The sequence below is a fragment of the Mobula birostris genome, chromosome 10 (assembly GCF_030028105.1).
Source record: "Mobula birostris isolate sMobBir1 chromosome 10, sMobBir1.hap1, whole genome shotgun sequence".
Classification (NCBI taxonomy): domain Eukaryota; kingdom Metazoa; phylum Chordata; class Chondrichthyes; order Myliobatiformes; family Myliobatidae; genus Mobula; species Mobula birostris.
Window position 1 is genome coordinate 131,697,036 of NC_092379.1, and position 20,783 is coordinate 131,717,818.

Genomic DNA, 20,783 nt, shown 5'->3' on the forward strand with positions numbered 1-20,783 from the left:
TTAGTCTATTTTAGAACCGTGGCCAAGAAATCATATGTGGGTACTTACCAAACTACAAACATCACTCAGCTGTCCTAAACGTCTGTTTATTCCTCTCCATAGATGCTGCCTGACCTGCTGAGTTCCTCCAGCTTTTTATGTGTGTTGCTCAAGATTTCCAGAATCTGCTAAATCTTTTGTGTTCTGATGTATATAAAAGCATTTCTGTAATTTCTTTTTCTCTCTTTCTTCAATACAGGATCCCAATCCCGGTAATAATTACATAAAAGCCACATCGCACGCCTTCCTCAAGCACCAGCTTCTGAAGAAACATAATCTTCTCCAGCAGCAGCTCATGGCTGACCAGGTGAGAGACTCGGCTCGTGAATTCATTCCTGAGATTATAATTCCCCACCGCATCACTGTTGGGTGGTGGGGTGCAGCTACGTCTCTACCAAAGGAGGTGTAAGGCGTTCTTTCTCTCTGCGAACTTGCAGGTCACCCATGGACAAGGTGTAGCACCTGCTTAACCCCCCGATCAGGGTCACATGAAGTCATGGGAGCAGGTGGTCGTATGAGCAGCTGGTGCATATCACAGGTCCTGGTTATGCGACCACTGACGCCAGGCAGACAATCTCTGAAGAGTATTGATAATGGCTGGGGTCACCCATCTTGTAAAGACACTGCCCAGAAGAAGGCAGTGGCAAACCACTTCTGTAGAAAACTTTGCCAAGAACTTGACTGCCTGCTTAACGGTATTGGTCGGTGGCATAAAATAGTTTGGGAACCCCTGGCCTACATCATACGATACAGCACATAATTAACATTCGAACTGCACCATCTGTGAATTAATTAACACATTGTATCGTGGTGCAAACCCTTTGGAAAAGCACTACATGCAGGGGTGGTTGTAGGAGATCCAAGGTGAAAATAGACAGGTATTAGAACCACACCACTGGTTTGGTAGTATCAGTGAAAAGAAGAAAAGAAAGCTGAATAGCTGACAGAAGCAGTTATACGCAAAGGGTGTAATCCCTACTTGTTACTGAGCGATAGGAGCATCATCTCATAGGGAGATAGGGAGAACAATACAGACTGATTCTGTACACCTCTTCATAATCAGAGATTTATTATCACTGATATACAGCATGAAATCTGTTTTACGGCAGCAGTACATTGCAATACATCAAATATACTACAAATTACAATAAGAAATAAATATACAGTGTGTAAAATTCAATAAGTCGTGCAAAAAGAGAGAAAAAATAGTGAGGTAATGTTCGCGGGTTTGTTTAGAAATCTGATGACATATGGGAAGAAACTGTTACTAAAATGTTGAGTGTGTGTCTTCAGGCTCCCATAGCTCCTCTGTAAAGGCTGTAATGAGAGGAGAGCAGACTCATTGGGTTGAATGGCCTAATTCTGTCGCTGAGTCCGATTCTTCTCTGGGAGATGGCGGTCCGAAATGATGGATACGGCCTTTCTGAGGCATTGTTCTCGATGGTGACGAGGCTAGAGCCCATGATGATGGCGAGACTAGAGCCCATGATGGTGACGAGGCTAGAGGCCATGATGGAGATGACTGAGTTTACAACCCTGTGTAGCTTTTTCCCGTCCTGTGCACAATAGATTTTCCAGAGCAGGCTTTTTCAAGCTCTGCACAAACAGTAAATAGGTCAATTGGGTCTTCAGGCAGGCCTCCTTGTGCTGGCTTTGAGACAATGTCTCAGTAAATATGAATGGATGGATTGGCTGCTGCTTCTCTTTAGTGGGTACTTGAAAGGAGTCCATAAGACATACGATCATGAGTCATAAGCCCTGAGAAGAGTCTCGGCCCGAAACATTGACAATCTATTCATTTCCATGGATGCTGCCTGACCTGCTGTGTTCCTCCAGCATTTGTGTGTGTTGCTTTGGATTTCCAGCATCTGCAAACTTTGTAAGACATAGGAGCAGAATTAGGCCATTCAGCCTGTCATGGCTGATTTAATTTACCTCTCAACCCTTATTCTCCTGCCTTCTCCCCATAACCTTTGAGACCCTGACTAATCAGGAACCTATCAACCTCTGCTTTAAATATACCCAACGAGTTACCTCCGCAACCGTCTGTGGCAACAAATTCGACAGATTCACCACCCACTGACTAAAGAAATTCCTCACCACCTCTGTTCTAAAGGGACGTCCTTATATTCTGAGCTGTGCCCTCCGGTCCTAGACACCCCACACCCTCACTATAGAAAACATGCTCTCTATGTCCACTCTATGGAGGCCTTTCAATAGCTGGTCTTTGAAAAACTCCTTTAACAAAAAAGGACTTGTAGAATGCGAACAATTTTGTCATGTGTTTTCAGTTATTTAGTGCATTTCTTTAATTGATGCAATAGGATAGCAGACAGTTCTGCAGCATGTAGGAGGGAAAATTAAATCATTCAAAAGCTTTTGCCCAGAGAGGTTTGGACTGAGTGTCTATCCTCAGCTCCATGTCTTGCTTTGACCGGAGTCGTTTTGTTGGTTGAGTTATGTTTGCTAAGGAGCAGGAGCTGTGTGTTTTCCAGGCAGAATGCAGGTGAACCAACAAGGGCTTTCTTAAAGGGGTTATTTCTGGGAATGAATTCAGGAAATTCTGCCTTGCCATCTATAGACACTGGAATAGAAACAAGCCAATTTTGGCATTTTTGAAAAACCCTTAGAACAGAAGGGTCTTTTATTCCAAGCTTTCAAACATTTGCAAAATGTACAGCTGTGAATTTTAACATTCAACTCTCATTAGCATTTCACTTCCCGAATTCCTCAACAAAATGGCCAGAGGGGAGTGGTTGACTGGTAACTGAAAGCTGGTGCTGAGCTCCGTAGGGTACAGGTGTTCGGCTCTGAAACGTGGTTCCGGCCCAAAGGGTGACAGGGAAGGAAGTCCAAGGCTGGTAGGGGAATCAGAGATTCCCTTGGGGTTTTTATTGTCCCTCTTAGGAGATGAGAACATATAGAATTGAAGCAGGAGTCAGCCATCTGGTCTGTTGAGCTTGCTCCATCTTTCAATAAGATCATGGTTGATCTAACGTGGACTCGGCTCCACCTATCTGTATTTTCCCCAGAAATGTTAATTCCCCTGCTATGCAAAAATCTATCTGACCATCTCTGTGAGTGTGATGCGATTACAGCACCAGCAATCCTACCGCTGTCTATAAGGAGTCTACATGTGGGTTTCCTTCCACATTCCAAAGGTATATGGGTTAATAGTTTAATTGGTCACATAGATGTAACTGGACAGCATGGGCTTGTTGGGCCATTTACGGTACTGCATCTCTACGTAAATAAAATAATATATTTAATGAGTTCACCTCTGCTGCCTCCTTGGCAGAGAATTCCATGGATTCACTACTCTCAAGGAGAAGCAGTTTCTCCTCATCTCCATCCTAAATGCATTTTCCCAAATCCTGAGGCTAAATTCCCAAGTTCAAGTCTCACTTACCAGTGGTAAAAATAAAGTTACAAGTACAGATACAGAATGAAATGTACCTATCTGCCATCCCCAGTGGCATTCCCCCTCACAGGGAAATAACTGTTGTTTGTCCAGGTTGTAGGTTAGCATTGCAGGTCACGCCCCTGTGTCAGTTAAAGGATGGCACCTTCGGCAATGCAACAGACCACTGAGGCCGTGGGAGATCACTCTGGCTATGTATCAGATCCTGCACTGGTGTTTGAACCCACCTTCTCCCTGTTCATGACCCAGGATGTTGGGCCCTATATCTAAGAACGGATGTGTGTGCATTGGAGAAAAGAGGGGTTTATGAAAATGATCCCAGGAATGAAAGGGTTAATGCACAAGGAATTTTTGATGTCTCTGGGGCTGTACTTGCTGGAGTTTAGAGAAATGAGGGGTGGGGAGGGGTTTCATTGAAACCTACCGAATGTTGAAAGGCCTAGATAGATTGGACGTGTAGAGGATGCTCCCAATAGTCTAGGACCAGAGGGCACAGCCTCAGAATAGAAGGATGCCCCTTTAGAACCAAGATGAGGAGGAATTCATTGCCGCAGACCGCTGTGGATGCCAAGTCATTGGGTATATTTAAAGCAGAGGTTGATAGGTTCTTGATAAGTAAAGGCGTCAATGGTTATGGGGAGAAGGCAGGAGAAGAGGGGTAACAAAACAGCCATGATGGAAGAGTGGAGCAAGCTCGGTGGGCCAGATAGCCTAATTCTGTTTCAGTGTCTTACGGTCTACTGCCTTGAGATTCATTTGCTTGCAGGCATCTACAGGATGGAATGGCAGAGCAGACTTAAGACCATAAGATATAAGAGCAGAATTAGGCCATTTGGCCCATCGGGTCTGCTCCACCATTTCATCATGGCTGATCCAATCTTCCTTTCAGCCCCAATCTCCTGCCTTACTTCCATATGGAGGAATTTAAGGTGGGGGGGGGGTTATAAGGGAGGCAGAGTTTAAGGGTCGGCACAACATTGTGGGCCGAAGGGCCTGTACTGTGCTGTACTGTTCTATGTTCTATGTTCATATCCCTTCATGCTGTGACCTATCAAGAATCTATCAACCTCTTCCTTAAATATACAGAAAGACTTGGCCTCCACAGCCACCTGTGGCAAAGAATTCCACAGATTCACCATTCTCTGGCTAAAGAAATTCCTCCTCACCTGTGCTCCAAAAGGATGATCCTCCATTCTGATCTCTGTCCTCTGGTCTTAGACTCTCCCACTATAGGAATCATCCTCTCCACATCCACCCTATCAAGGCCTTTCACCATTTGATAGGTTTCAATGAGGTCACCCCTCATTCTTCTGGACCGAATAGCCTAATTCTGTTTCTGTGTCTTATGGTCTTACACTGAACAAAATAATTCTTACACCAAGTTGATTAATCTAACAACATTGTTATACAATATAGTTATATTCTGATAATCTGGATAATCAGGACTTTGGCATTGCTGGTCTAGCAAATCTACTAGATACCCCCTATTACCCCTACTGCCCATTACGCTGTTGGCGCTTAGGGCGGCAGTGAAGGTCCTCCCTCTCTGGCAGTGTTCAAGGGTTTCTTTCATCATGTCAGCAACTCAGTTTTCACTACTATCAAACATGCAAGCTCTGGGTGGAGACTCAGATCATCCAGATTATCAGAATATAACTATATTGTATAACATAGATGTAGAAGAATTCTTCATTGCTGTTTCCATAACAGCTTTGTTTTACCAGTCAGGGTTGTTAGCCCTGAGCTGAACCCCTCCCCCAACCCCACCGAACTTGGAGGACCGGTGGGCCACTTTTGCTCTGGCCTCTACCCTTTGACCTGTTTGGCATGGGTGACCCTACCAAGAGCCAAAGCATAAAGCCCTGCAACTCCAGCCAACATAGCTCCCCGGGTCTCTGAGGCAGACAAGCTTCCAAAGGTTGTGGTCCTCCTGGAGGCCGTATTTTTCCATGGCACTTTAATTCACTTTTTCATTGGGTTCTTAGGAGTGCAAGAACTTTCTGGTGAACCTAGAGAGTTTAAAGGGAGTGCAGGAAATAGGGCTCTGATCAGGTTAAAGAGTGTGGGTAATGGGACATAGATGAGTTTAAAGAAAGCATGGAAATCAGAGCCTAGTGAGTTTAAAGGGATTGCTGGAAATGAGGTCCCAGAGCACAGGAAACTAGTGTTAAGCCACTGGGAGTTCTGAATAATCATATGTACCTGATTGCAACTAACTTACAAGTAACGAGGTGATAACTAATACTATGGTGCCACACAGGAGAGTCATGCAGTTTGGAAGCTTGACAGGGGCAGTCACCTGTCGCATCATAGTGCAGGTGTCCGAAGGTGAGCTCAGAGAGGGCAGAAACCTCCTGTAGAGCAAAGGGCAAAAGCTCACTTGATCTTGATTTTCAGTTCAAATACAGACCGCGAAGGCGGGGCCTCACGATCCTTCTGACCTTTTGGGTTTTAAGCAGGAGGTGTGAGAATAGTTACCACAGGGATCGCTGGCCAAGCGTTCATTGTGACGTCACTTTTTGATCCTCCGACGTTGGCTCTTCCTATCATTGTGAGAGCGTTTTCTCCTGAATGTTGCTTCTTTTTTAGGTCCTCGTCTTCCTTGTGGGCATATGTGGCTGTGTGGAAGGAAATGGTCAAGGCAGGGTCCAGAAATTGAGTTTGAAAGACTTATCCACATTGTGAAGAATAAATTATCCAAATTGCAAAATCTGACAAGTTAACAACTTTGCATTGTCTTATCAGTCAATAATGCTTTAGTTAAAGCATTAACTGATTAAACCATTGTATTCAAGACATCTTCAAGAAATGGTGCGTCAGAAAGGTAGCATCCATTATGAAGGACCCCATCACCCAGGACATGCCCTCCTCTCATTGTCACTGTCAGGAAGGAGGTACAGAAGCCTGAAGACACATGCTCAGTGATTCAGGAACAGCTTCTTCCCCTCTGCCATCTGATTTCTAAATGGACACTGAACCCATGAACACTACCTCACTACTTTTTTATTTCTGTTACTTACACTACTTACCTTAACTATTTAATAGACATATATACTCAATCTGACTCAGTTTTTTTGTCTGTATTTATTTATCGTGTATTTCATTGTGCTACTGCTGTAAAGTTAACAAGTTTTACAAAATATGCTGGTGATATTAAACCTGGTTCTGATTCTGATTAAAGTAACAATGCACTTCACTCCCTGCCCCCCCCCACACAGGAAAAACAAAGACAACATGAGCAAAGAAATGGTCACATGATCCGCGTATCCCCTGAATATAAGGAGCAGAGGAGCGTGTTTGGAGTTCAGCAATTAAATCAGTTTCAAGGTAAGATGACAGTGGGCTGAAGCGAAGTTATTTAAGAGGTGCCTTTAATAAGGAGTTAAGTACTTTGTCTAGAAGGTGCTGCAGAGAGCATCCCTTAATTGTGGGAAGCAATGACCCTATGGCACCTGGATGTCATGTGTGATCACCATCAGGAAAAGGGAGGGGAGCAAGACCCGTACCAGTCTCATCACAGTAGTCACTTGTGTCTCTGACGTTCCTGATTAATTCCTTGTAAAGCATACCCCTCCCATCTCAGAACATCTCACTGATACAAACTTGTGGGTTTTTCCTATGCCGGCTCCGGGAAGTCTACACAGCCGGAAGTTCGGCATAATCATCTGCCCACAACTTGCAACCATGTCAGAGATATAAATTGGAATCTGGGAGGGGTGGTGGGGAGGCCGAGCAGAGTGGAACCGGTGACACGGGATTCTGGAGACGCGTGGAGCCGCAGATGCCGGAAGGTGGAGCAAGTAACGAACTGCTGGAGGAAGCAGGGCAGCTTCCGTATGACATGCACCTTCACTGGCACCGAAAGAGTAGAGAGAAGAATGCCAGTGGGGCAAGTGGCAAGTAGATCCAGGTGTGGAAGGAGGGGATGAAGGAGAGAAGAGTGGAAATAGCGACAGAGGGTGCGAGATGAGAGGTGGAGGCAACAGAGGACTGCAGGTGATGGATTGTGACAGGATTCTGTCAGAGGATTTTACTTAATTGCAAAAGATCTGAGGGTAATTGAGCCAGCGTAAGATTACGAGTCTGGTCCAAACTTGTCGTTTGACTGAATTTAACTAGAGCAATATTATAAATTCTATCATTCCGGCTCAACCTACTGTAGCTGCAAGCCCCAATTTGCAGAAATTCAATTGCATCTCACTTCTGTCAACTGTAAATGTTCTTTTCCAGTGTGCAAAGTAATCATGGCCATTTGCATATCTCTGAGTGTTAGACTGGCCAAATCCTGGCATGATTCACCCTAATGCTGATGGTGCACATAGAACATAGCAACACGCACAAAATGCTGGAGGAACTCAGCAGCATCTATGGAAGGGAATGAAGAGTCAACTCCTAATGAGTTCTGAAGAAGAGCCTTGGCCCAAGCGTGCTGCCAGATACATGAAGCACATTTCAGAGACTCTTAGATAGCATCGAGATGAAAGAAAAGTTAAGGGCTATTTGGGAGGGAAGGGTCAGGTTGTTCCTGAGCTAAAGGGCCTATACTGTGCTGTTTATTTGTTGACTGTGTACTCCTTTCTGAGTACAAATTTCAGAGTTGTATACGGATATACGCTTTGATAATAAATGAATCTTTGAACCTTTCTATGGATAATACCGTGCTGGCTGGGATCTTCCAGCATTTAGTATGTGTTACTCTGGATTTCCAGCGTCTCATGTTAACGAAGTACTTTGCTGTACTGTTCAATGCTCTGTGACAAGGTCCCCTCCCCCCACAACCAATCTGGACAACCTTACATGCCCTGCTTTAAGTAGGACTAGCTACCCTCTTGCCCACTTACTCAGCTGTGAAAACCTTTGTGCTCCAGTTAATTGGCCAGCGTACTGTGCAGTTGCACGTTCTGATCATGAATGGGGGGAGCTCTGGTGCTTTGCCAGGAACAGGCACTGGAGGGAGAGCTCCTCATGTCGAATCATGGTCTTTTTGAACATTGGAGTAAGTTTCCAGGGTCAAATGGTATCCTTCACATGGGCAGAAGATTCTACAGTTGCTGAAAACCCAGAGCAACCCACACACACACAATGCTGGAGGAACTCAGCAGGTTAGGCAGAATATATGGAGAGAAATAAACAGTCGACGTTTCAGGCTAAAACCCTTCGTTAGGACTCCTGACGAAGGGTCTCAGCCCAAAACGTCAACTGTTTAAAATAATTTCCTTCTGCTTTTGTCCTTGTGTTCTCAGCACATAGGACAGATATCAATACAATTGAAAGAGTGCAGAGAAAGTTTACAAGGATGTTGCCGGGCCCCGAGGTCCTGAGTTCCAGGGAAAGGTTGGAATGGTTGAGACTTTATGCCAAGAGCGTTAGGATTGAGGAGAGATTTGATAGAGGCATACAAAATTAAGAGTATAGACAGAGTAAATGCAATCAGGCTTTTTCCACTGAAATTGGGTGAGAGTAGAACTAGAGGTCGTAGGTTAAAGGTGAGGTGAAGTATTTAAGGGGGATCTGAGGGAGAGCTTCTTCACTCAGAGGGTGGTGAAAATGTGGAATGAGCTGCCAGTGGAAGTGGTGGATGTGTGTTCAATTGCTACATTTAAGAGAAATTTGATTACATACACGGATAGGAGAGGTATGGAGGGGTATGGTCCAAGTATGAGTCGATGGGACTAGGTAGATTAATAGTTTGGCACAGACTAGATGGGCTGAAGGGCCTGTGTTTCTGCTGTAGTTAGGGTTGCCAACTTTCTCACTCCCAAATAAGGGACAAAAGTAGCAGTCAAATCCCGGGACACTTGTGTTTACCCCGAGAAAGACTACCATGACCATGAAGCCTTGCGCGGGCACCTGTGTGCGCATGCGTGTACGTGCCGATTTTTTTTTTCCACAAATCGGTTTTGGCTTAATCTTCCTGATTCTGTCTGAGTGAAACTTCACTGTACATACATTACTTCTGCTTTATATAGTCTGTGTATTTATCATATCATTCCTGCTTTTACTATATGTTAGTGTTATTTTAGGTTTTATGTGTTATTTGGAATGATTTGGTAGGTTATTCTTTGGGTCTGGGAATGCTCAAAAATTTTTCCCATATAAATTAATGGTAATTGCTTCTTTGCTTTACGGCATTTCGGATTACGAACAGTTTCGTAGGAACGCTCTACCTTGGCGGGGGAAATACGGGATAAGGGCGGTCCCATATGGGACAAACCAGTTTAGCCCAATATACAGGATGTCCCGGCTAATACGGGACAGTTGGCGACCCTGGCTGTAGTGTTCCATGACCCTATGACATATCAGAGCAGATTAGCTGGTTACTACCATGTTCAAACATAGACTGTCATTCTCCTTAGGTTACAACCATGACAATTCTTCAAAAAGTACTTCCTTTTGAAGCAGTTTTGGATCTTGTGAGGTGATGAATGACAGGAAAACAAAAGCACAAGCTCATTCTGTTTTTACCAGAAGTTTCTCTGACAAAAATGAATTATTTACCAAATAATCACTTTCATAAAGTTTCCCTAATTTCCTAGTTACTTTCTCTCCATCTCAACCCTTCTAGGTCATTGAAACCAGGACTAGGCAGAAAAGTAGTTCAGCACAGATTAGATGGGCTGAATGGCATGTACCTGTGCAGTAGTGCTCTATGACTCTATAACACTAATTGCTTGTGTTTTTTTTTACAGCTGTGGCACAACCTTTGCCTACAAACTCTGGGCAGCCTCTGCCGACACCACAGTCAGCCCATTGCGGTATGCGGCGGAACCCCGGCCTTCTGCAGGCGACGTCTCAGAACAATCTTGGGCCCGGGGTACCTGCAGTGACTGCCAGTCAGGCCGACCGGACCGTGGGGATGTACCCAAATAACACTGGCAACCAGCAGAGTGTTTACATGCCGCCATCTGGCCTCAACATGCCTCTCCGGCCAAGCCAGAACGCTTTGGGAATGAGATCAACCAGCCAGCCAGTGCCGAGCCAGGCTATAATCCAGCAAAGGACACCAATCTCGGCGTTCAGTGGTTCTGTGCCGAACCCGGCTGCGCCTCCCCAGCACGTGAGGCAATCCATAAACCAGGCAGGGGCTAGTATGCCCGTCCAAGGAATTTCAACCGCGTTAGCCACCTCTGGCATGGCTCCTCAAATGTGGGCGCAGCAAAGGATTCAAGGAATGCAGAATCAGACCAAAATGGACGGTGGCATGCCACATTTCCCAAATAACCCATTGTTCCCCAAACAGACCATGAGGCCGAATCTGCCCGTGCATCCGTTTCCCCACCAGACCATTGCGCCACCAAACCAGATAGCCCCGGGAGGACAGATGAAGCCACTGCAGCAACTGAACCCGGGCCAGACTGGACAAAACATGGTCTCCATAAGCGGCCCGAACTCGAGGCATAATCAGCCAAGGTTACCCTCCGTAGCCATGGGCAGCATGAAACCTGTGCCACAGGGCATTACCAGTATGAGCCAGACTCACCCAGTGCCAGGTCTCACTGCCGCCAGCTACGCATCCAGTGGGCAGTCGTCGGCATCCTATAACCGAATGAACCCCACCACCGAGGTATCCACCTATGACTTTCTGCAGCATAACAACAGCAATGCCTTGGGGGCAGCTCGGAATGAGCCGGACTTCATAGAGTCCATTATGAAGGGAAGCAGCAGTAACGATGACTGGATAAATGACTTAACGCTCGATGACTTTTTGGGGCAGCATTCCTAAAGCCTGGTCACTGGGTACGATTTATCTGCCCGCCAGGCTGCTGTACATAGAGAGCGCCCATCTACACATTGCAGTATTGGACTGAGACTATCGAGCACGTGTGTAGGTGTGGACACTATAACTTTCCATTTACGAGCAGGTGCAGGTCACTGGATATACCCAGTGTACTGCCTGCAACACTGAATTTTAAAGTGGCAATACATAAATTAATGTATTTGTTCAAAATATTCTGTAAATTATGTTTTCCTAATAAATATTGTATGTCAGGAAGGAGTAATTATACTTGGTTGGATCATTTGTCAATAAAATACAGTATAGGCAAAATCATTGTTTTTATATTAGCAAATTTGTTTATTTTTATTTGGTATAAAATATGCAGACTACATTGTTCAATCAGTAATACTATGTATTACAATGTCAAGATGCAGGTTGTGTTTTTAACATGACTTAGGCAGTGCAGTCTTGTGTTATACAGGTGACTTATTCCTGGATTTTCATTCACCGCCAGTCCCATTTTGATTTAAAGTTCAAAGTTCAAAGTAAATTTATTATCAAAGTATGTATACCATATACAACCTTGAGATTCATCGTTAGCACAGTGAGCAAACAACTGATGGAATGGTTGTCAATATGAAATTGCTTTCTTTGTAATCTGTCAGCTCATGTTGACAATCTGTACATTTTGTATGTGCATTCTACCAAGATATTATGAACTTCATAATGTATTTTTTTGCTGAAAAAATTTTTTGTGATCTCATGTTTTATTTGTTATATGCATTTCCTTTCCTGCCTTGAATGTGTTTCTTTTATTTTTAATTTAATACCATCTTGGAGCACAAATAGTATGACAAGTTTCTCTTTCATTATCATAATAAACTTGCCTTGTGCCAAGACTGCATTATTGGTGACTGCCATACTTCAAGCATGAACTAGAGGCAGCGTTGACCGCATAGTTACAAAACCTTTCACCACGTGGCCTGTGAGATTTGAAGTTTCTCGTTTGTTGGAACAGTTGGACGCTACATTTTTGCATAATTAATTTATATTTCTTTTGGGTAAACTTCATTCAGTACATACTATTATGCATCTGAGTTATTAGACTAAGTGGCCACTTTATGATGTGCACTTGTAACCTGCTCGTTAATGCAAATATCTAATCAGCCAGTCACATGGCAGCAACTCAATGCATAAAAGCATGCAGACATGGTCAAGAGGTTCAGTTGTTGTTCAGGTCAAATATCAGAATGGGGAAGAATGTGATCTAAGTGACTTTGACTGTGGAATGATTGTAGGTGCCAAATAGAGTGGTTTGAGACTGGGATTTTTCATGCACAACAGTCTAGAGTTTACAGAGAATGGTGCAAAAAACAAAATATGTCTCTTTTCCATCGATGCTGCCTGGTCTGCTGAGTTCTTCCAGCAGTTTGTATGTATTACATCCAGTGAGTGGCAGTTCAGTGGGTGAAAACACCTTGTTAAAGAGAGAGAGGTCAGAGGAGAATGGCCAACCTGGTTCAAGCTGACAGGAAGGCGACAGTTATTCGAATAGCCTCACATTACAACACAGTGTGCAGAAGAATATCTCTGAATGCACAACACATTGAATGTTGAAGTGGGTGGACTACAGGAGCAGAAGATCGCAAACATGCACGCAGTGGCCACCTCATTAGGTACAGCGGGTATCTAATAAAGTGGCCGCTGAGTGTGTATTTCAGAGAGTGTAAGGAGTTGGAGACTGCTACTGATGTCACTAGAGACCGCGTTCAGTTCTGCTTTGCAAAATTATTGTGAGTGCCACCAGGGAAGCACGGTAGCAAAGCGGCTAGCATGACACTATTTCAGTGCCACTGACTTGGGTTCATTTGCCACCACTGTCAGTGGTGGTGGGCTGCAGCAGCAGAAGTCCACACCAGGCTCCGTTCCTGCACCGAATAAAGTGGCCACTGAGAGTACATAGACAATGGCGTTGTGGACATTACTGAGGTACAAGCAAAGACCCAGGTATAGAAGGCAACGAACCAGTTGCTGTTAAATTGGATTAGTCTAATCTAATTTTTTAATTTAGAGATAGAGCACCATCTCCGGCCCAATGAGCCCACACTACACTACCCAGTTATACTCATATGACCAAAGTTCTAACCTGTTCATCTCTGGAACTTGGTAGGAAATTGGAGCAGCTACATGGGCATGGGAAAAAACGTACAGACTCCTTACGGACAGTGGTGGGATTTGAACCCCGGTCGTTGGCACTGTACAGTGATGCGCTAACCACGTTGCCCAGGAAGATGAGTGTTTGATGGCCAGCATGGATGTGATGGGCTGAAGGGCATGTAGAACGTACTATAAAAGAGAAGGGCAGAGTGATTTTGGAAATGGTACAAACGGTTTTAAGAATGCTCAAAAGCAGGGCCTTCAGTCCCTTGAGTATGCTTTTTTTTTGATAGATACTTATTCACAGGAAGTGGACATCACTCACAGACATGGTAATTACCCTAGAGCTCAGAAGGCAGATAATAATCAAACACAATGGAGCACCTTGATTTGCATCCAGACCAAGTAAAACTGGCAGATTTCTTTCCCTGAAGAGCATTAGTGAAGAAGATGGTTTCACTGTTATTAAAACATTCCAACTAACTTACTTAAGCCCATCACCCCTCCTGGGGCATAAGCTGCCGACAGCAGCCTGCCAGAGTCCTCTGTCCAAGGCCACTATTTCAAGTTGCCCCCAGGCATAGCCCATCTTCAAAGATCCTTTCTTTCCCACGATTGAGGTCTTAGGATCTTCTGTAGCTCAGGGTGTTTAAGGGATGTGGTTGCTAGCCCCATGTCAACCCCCCTCCTTTCACAGCTGGGCTTGGAGCCATTCATAGTGGAGTTAGAGTTAACATACTAACACACCCGAATACTGTATCACATTAATGGCTGATATTCCACCTTGCCTAGTTTTGCAATACATTGTTGCTTGTATTGAAGTACAGTGAAAAAGCTTCGTTGTGCATGCCATTTATACAGGTCATTACAACAGTGCATTGAGGAGAACAAGAGAAAACAATAACAGAATGCAGAATAAACTGTGACAGACAGAGAAAGTGCAGTGCAGGCAGACAATACTATAATTTCATTAGTCTGCTTTTATGTTTTCTTTGAAGGGCTGTTCCTTTCTGTTGTAACCCTGATTGCAAAATGAAGTCTAGCAAGTGGAGCATAGAATTATATTCTCGGTTTCTCTGATGCCCCTGTACTGAGAGCTGCCCTGGAATGTGGGGATTAATTCAGAAGGAGAAATGCTGTCCATGATTAAGTTTATCTCTAATGTGGTAGTATTCACAGTTAGAGTAAATTTATTATCAAAGAACGTACTGTATATGTCATGTAGCATATGCCCCAGTAGGGGCAATGGGCTTTTAACTAGATAACTACACGTACTACCTTGAGATTAAATTTCTTGCAGGCATTTACAAGAACATGAAGAAATACAATAGAATTTAGGAAAAACTATAAATAACAAAAACTGACAAAAAATGCGCAAAAGAAGACAAATCATGCAAATAATAAAAATGCAACTGAATAATGCTGAGAACATGAGTTATAGAGTGAACCTATAGGTTGTAGAGTTAGTTTAGTGTTGAGGTGAGTGAACGCTGGTTCAGGGGCCTGATGGTTGAGGGGTAATAACTGTTCCTGAACTGCTGGCGTGAGGACCTGAGGCTCCTGCGGCTCTGGAGAGGAATTAACAAAGGCTCAGGATCAAATCCAGACAGGCAAAGTGCTGGATTCAGGTCTGAACACGCCTTCCTCTCCATCGCTGGGCTATGAGGTAGATGGAGAGGAATCGCGTACATGTGTGGATAAGGGAACTGAGGCATGGAGGAAAAAAAAATTACTCGCTTAATTCGAACCAGCCTTTTTTTGTAGTTTACACAATCAACATAAATGCCCTTGAATTTATAATGTGCCAACAACTACTTAAAGTTAATAGATTACATTAATTGTACACAAATGTATTTGCTCCCATGAAAGACTCAATCAGGAGAAGAATAATGAACCTAAAGTTTTCTAGCTCAGTTTATGCCAGGCTTGAACAGATTCAAATATATCCCTTTTATATGGAAAACATTGACGATGAATTTATGCATTTGAGAGTAGGCACGCCACCCCAGCGACCCCCAACAAACCTGCTTTACCCTAACCCAATCACAGAACAATTTACAATGACCAACTAACCTACCCTGGATGAATTCGGACTGTGGGAGGAAACGGGAGCACCAATGGAAAACCCAAGCATTCCACAGGGAGGACGTACAGAGTTTCCTTACAGAACGGTGCTGGAATTGAACTCCGGAACACCTCGGGCTGTAATGGAGTAGCGCTAACCACTACAAAACCACGACGCCCATATCAACGCCTGAAAGATCTGCAGCAGATCTTTGCTGCCTCGGGTGGTGGCTGAGGCAGGCACATTAGGGACTTTAAGAGACATTTAGACATGCACATGAACGTGAGGAAAATGAAGGGTTATATGGACATTGAGTAGGCTGAAGGGATCAGTTTAGTTGCTAATTTAATTGGTACAGCACAACATTGTGGGCTGAAGGGCCTGTTCCTGCGCTGTACTGTTCTATGTTCTATGTAGATCAAAACGCTTGGTGTGAAAGTGCTAAAGGCTTCGACATTTAACCTTTCACCTAACAATGTGATTTGCATGTCTGGATATATTACTTATTACCACTCATCCACCATTCTTTCACCATACTCATCCAAACACCTTCCATGCCCAGAGGTGATTCCGCCGAACAAGTAAAATATCTCCAGATTTATTCACGAGGAGGTCTGCAGAAGCTGGAAATCCAAAGCAACACGTACGCGAAAAAAAAAATAAAGGAACTCGGCAGGTCAGACAGCATCTATGGAAATGAATAAACAGCTGATGTTTCGGGCTGAGGCCCTTCTTTAGCCTTATTCATCTGGTCTTCTGCTGCTGTAGCCCATCCACTTCACGGTTCGATGTGTTGTGCATTCAGAGATGCTCTTCTGCCCACCACTGCTGCAATGTGTGGTTATTTGAGTCATTGTCTCCTTCCTGTCAGTTTGAACCAGTCTGGCCATTTTTATCTGACCTCTCTCATTAACAAGCTGTTTTCGCCCACAGATCTGCCGCTCACTGGGTATTTTTTATGTTTCGCCTCATTCTCTGTAAACTCTCGAGACTGTTGTGCGTGAACATCCCAGATCTGCCGTATCTGAGATACTCAAATCACCCTGTCTGGCACCAGCAATTATTCCACGGTCAAAGTCACCTGGAGCACATTTTTTCCCATTCTGGTGTTTGATCTGAACAACTGCCAACCTCTTGACCATGTCTGCCTGTTTTTATGCATTGAGTTGCTGCCACATGATTGGCTGGTTAAATATTTACATTATACAGGTGTACAGGTGTACCTAATAAAAAGGCCACTGAGTGTAGGTACCCTGCTTATGTTCCCTCACAACCACTCACACAGTGTTTTCACCTTTTCATGGCTAGAGATGGCTTTGTTGAACAAGAAAAGAAACATAGGCAGTTTTAATCTTCCGGCATGTTTCATTTGGTCTTTCTACTGGGTGCCACAATGCTCCAGTGAGCCAGGTTCGATCGTGCCCTCAGGTGCAGTCTGCGTGGAGTTTACACATTCTCTCCCTGTGATGACATGACTTCCCGCGGGTGCTCTGGTTTCCTCACGCATCTCAAATACCCGCTTGGTTTGGTTCCGTTAACTGGCTTCCGTAAGATTCTCCCAAGTCTGGATGGCAAGAGAATCAGGTGAGCATTTGAGAGAGATAGGTTAAAGTGAACTAACTGAGCGTCTGTCACAAGAATATTAAATGGTTCCCGAGTATGATAAGTTGGGCTCTTGACCTCAGAATCTACCTGTGCTGCACTTTTCCTGAAGCTGTTACACTTTGCTCTGCGTTCTGTTATTGTTTCACCTTGTTCTGCCTCAATGCACCGTGTAATGAATCAATTTGTGCGAACAACATGCAAGACAAGCTTTACACTGTACCTCAATAATAAACCAATTCCAGCTCCAATTCTGTATCAATAGAGACAAAAATAGAGCAACAAACCGGCTGCTGGAGGAACTCCGAGGGTGCAGCAGCATTCGTGGGGGGGTGGGGGGGGGGTGAGAGGAAATTGTAGATGTTATGGGGGTGCCAGTGTGAGGCCCACTGCAAACTAGAAGAACAGCCCCTGATATTCTGCATGGGTATTCTACAACATAGAATGCCCCATTTTCAGGTAACCTTTCCCTCCCGTCTCCTTTACCCCCTCTCTCTCCCCTCTCATCCCTCCCTTGTCTTTCCACTGTTGTTCCCCTGACCCCCTCCCACCCATTTTGTCTTCCTTTCCCAGCTGTTTCTTTCAACAGTCTACTTACATCCTTCACCCATCATAATCACCACTCCAAGGTTCAAAGTAAAGTTACTTTCAAAGTTTGTATCCTGTATGTTACCATATACAACCCCAAGATTCATTTTCTTGTGACCACCCTCAATAAATCCAATAACCATAGAAGAATCAATGAAAGACTTCTCCCAACAGGGCAGACAACCAGTGTGCAAAAGATAACAAACTTGTCCAAGAACAAAAGAAAGAAAAAAATAAATAATAATAAATAAATAATCAATAATATCAAGAACGTGATTGAATGGATCATGGATCAGCCCATGATTGAATGGTGGAGCAGACTCAATGGGCCGAGTGGCCTACTTCTGCTCCTATATCTTATGGTCTAACATGAGATGAAGAGCCCTTGAAAGTGAGTCCATAAATTCTGGGAACAGTTCTGTGATGAGGCAAGTGAAGTTATCTCCACTGGTTCAAGAGCCTGATGGTTGAGGGTTAATGACAGTTCCTGAATCTGGTGGTGTGGGACCTGAGGCTTCTGCACCTCCTTCCTGATGGCATCGGGAAGAGAGTACGGCCTGGATGGTGGGGGTCCCTGATGATGGATGCTGCTTTCCTACAACACTGCTCCACGTAGATGTGCTCAGTGATGGGGAGGGCTTTACCTGTGATGGACTGGGGCATACCCACTACTTTTCGTAGGGTTTTCCATTCAAAAGCATTGGTGTTTCTACAACAGTCAATATCTTTTCCACCACACAGAAGTTAGTCAAAGTTTTAGATGTTGTGCCCAATCCTCATAAACTTCTAGGTTTCTTCAAACTCTTCTATCTGCTCTTCATCCCTCCTTTATCACCTTCCTTACTTACCATATTCCAACATTGGTATCAAATGTCTCCCTGCTTATCACCCTCCTGCCTTTGCCCTCCCCTTCCTACCTTGCTCCATCTTCCTTTTTCTTCCTCACCTGCTTCCATCCACCACCCACCTGTTTCTATCTGCCAGTTCCACCCCCCTCCCTTCCTCACCTGCCCATCATCCTTCACCCCTCCTCGGTCCCCCTTCTGTTCCCCATCTGAACATTTCCCCTCCATTTTTTATATTGCCTATCTTCCCTCTCCACTCTCAGTCCTCATGCAGTGTTTCAACCCAAAGCATCAACAATTCCTTTCCCCCACAGATGCTGCTCGACCTGCTGAGTTCCTCCAGTCGTTCGTTTGTTCAGCCATATTGTTACACGTTATTTGTATTGTTTTTGTTCTAGTAATATTAAACAAAATTCTTTTCACCCTCCAGTGCGGAAATTGCCCCAAACACTATGTAGGACGGACGGGGAGAAAAAGATCCACAGGACTACATGGATATCAACTAGCTGTAGGAAGACATGCTCCCCTGTCACTCATCTCAGTACATGATGACCAAGGACACAAGCTCATCTCGGAAACTGCAAAAATCACGGCAGAACCACAAAACAAGAAATCAAGATAATTCTACAAAGCTTGGTTCTCAACAGAAGACACTATTGACAAGCATATTAAACTGGACATAATTTACAAACCATGCATCTCTGGGATCAGGACCAAGGGGTCAGCCGCGAACACCTGATAAACCAGCGCTCACAATAACTGTTACCCAGGGATACGGGCCAGGGGAGATCACTCAGCTATCCGATTGGCCAGTACCCAGCAGAGGCTAGAGGCCAGTGTGACAGCCAACCAATCAGGACAATGAGTCAGACCAATATGAACGCGAGCGCTTGGCAGAAACAACACTCAGTTATGTACTGATGATGTCACCTCGACTGATGATGGAACATTTGCGAACTAACCTCTAGGCTTGGCGAACAACCCTACAAACAAACTTAATTACCCTTTGTGATGGCGATATGACCGGGAGCACAACTGCATTTTTCTAATGTTTACTTGGTTCACCATTTAATATTCCATGAGTGACTAACAATGCCCAGAGGTCAGTCAGAAGCTAATTATTGAAATAACATTCTCCGGATGAAATCACTTGATTTGTCTTCTTTTTTTGCTGGTTTAAACATCTCTCTCTAATTTTCCTCAAATACAGAATAATATCTTTTGTGCCTTTTGCATCCTTCACAAAATGTGCAAAATGTGATGGACAGTGTGTCATGAATGTGCCATTAGGTTCTCGGTTAGACAGGGCATCAAAGGCTATGGGGAGAAGGCAGGAGAATGGGATTGAGAGGGACAATAAATCAGTCTATATTGAATGGCGGAGAGGACTCAATGGGCCAAATGGCTTAATTCTGTTTTATGGAACATTGGGGCGGAGATACGTCTCTACCAAAGGAGGTGTATGGAAGGAGGTGCTCCTTCCCTCCGCTAGCCTGCAGGTCCCTGCTGAACAAGGTGCAGCACCAGCTTAGCCCCCTGATCAGGGTCACGTGAAGCCATGGGAACAGGTGGTGGATGGTTGTAGGAACAGCTGGTGTGCATCACAAGTCCTGGTTATGCGACCACTGACGCCAGGCAGACAATTTCTCAAGAGTATTGATAATGGCTGGGGTCACCTGTCCTGTTAAGACATTGCCTAGAAGAAGGCAATGGCAAATCACTCCTGTGGAGAAACTTGTGAAGAATAATCATGGTCATGGAAAGACCACGATTGCCCATGTCACACAACGCAGCACATAATAATGATGATGATGTCTTATGGTCTTAAATCTTTCAAACAAATAGGTGAACAGATGAATAAAAATGGTGGGATTTTAATAGATATGAATGCAATTGAAGGGCCATCAATTTGAAAACAATTCAATTATCATTCAGTGTAGAAGATGGAGAAATACTCAAAAAGCCAAGCTGCACCGATGGAATGATAGTTAGCCTTTCCAAACAGGCACATGAGGAGATAGGAATTACTAGTTAAAATATGAAGCAGTAAATTAAAAACTCAGTGCCAATAATCCAAGGAAGAGGCTTGCCTTGTAAATATTAGGATTGTGATTTATTGCTAATACCCTTTACCAGCCCCATCTCACCCAGGGATATGCTGAGCAAATTCAGACAAAAAAAAAATTAAACAACACGCATGGGTGAGGTTTTTTATTATTTATTTTGCATAACATTAAGGGTAAAAAATTTAACATCACAGCTAAGTTTACTTTGCTTGTAAATATGATTGTAAATGTCCTTTTACTGAATAAAGAGATTAGATTTATTTGTCACATGTACATTGATACA

The 20,783-nt window shown here is 44.1% G+C and overlaps 1 protein-coding gene across 4 annotated transcripts in view; it reads left to right on the plus strand.

Moving 5' to 3' along the window:
* LOC140204348 (mastermind-like protein 2) overlaps nucleotides 1–12,043 on the plus strand; it is a 140,961-nt gene extending 128,918 nt beyond the window's left edge. For all 4 annotated transcript variants that reach the window (XM_072270999.1, XM_072271000.1, XM_072271001.1 and 1 more), the window contains exons 3-5: nucleotides 239–346; nucleotides 6,679–6,787; nucleotides 10,150–12,043. In XM_072270999.1, the coding sequence (XP_072127100.1) occupies nucleotides 239–346; nucleotides 6,679–6,787; nucleotides 10,150–11,183 (1,251 nt within the window). In that variant the 3' untranslated portion in view covers nucleotides 11,184–12,043. The remainder of the gene's footprint in view (nucleotides 1–238; nucleotides 347–6,678; nucleotides 6,788–10,149) is intronic.
* Nucleotides 12,044–20,783: the final 8,740 nt, after the last annotated feature.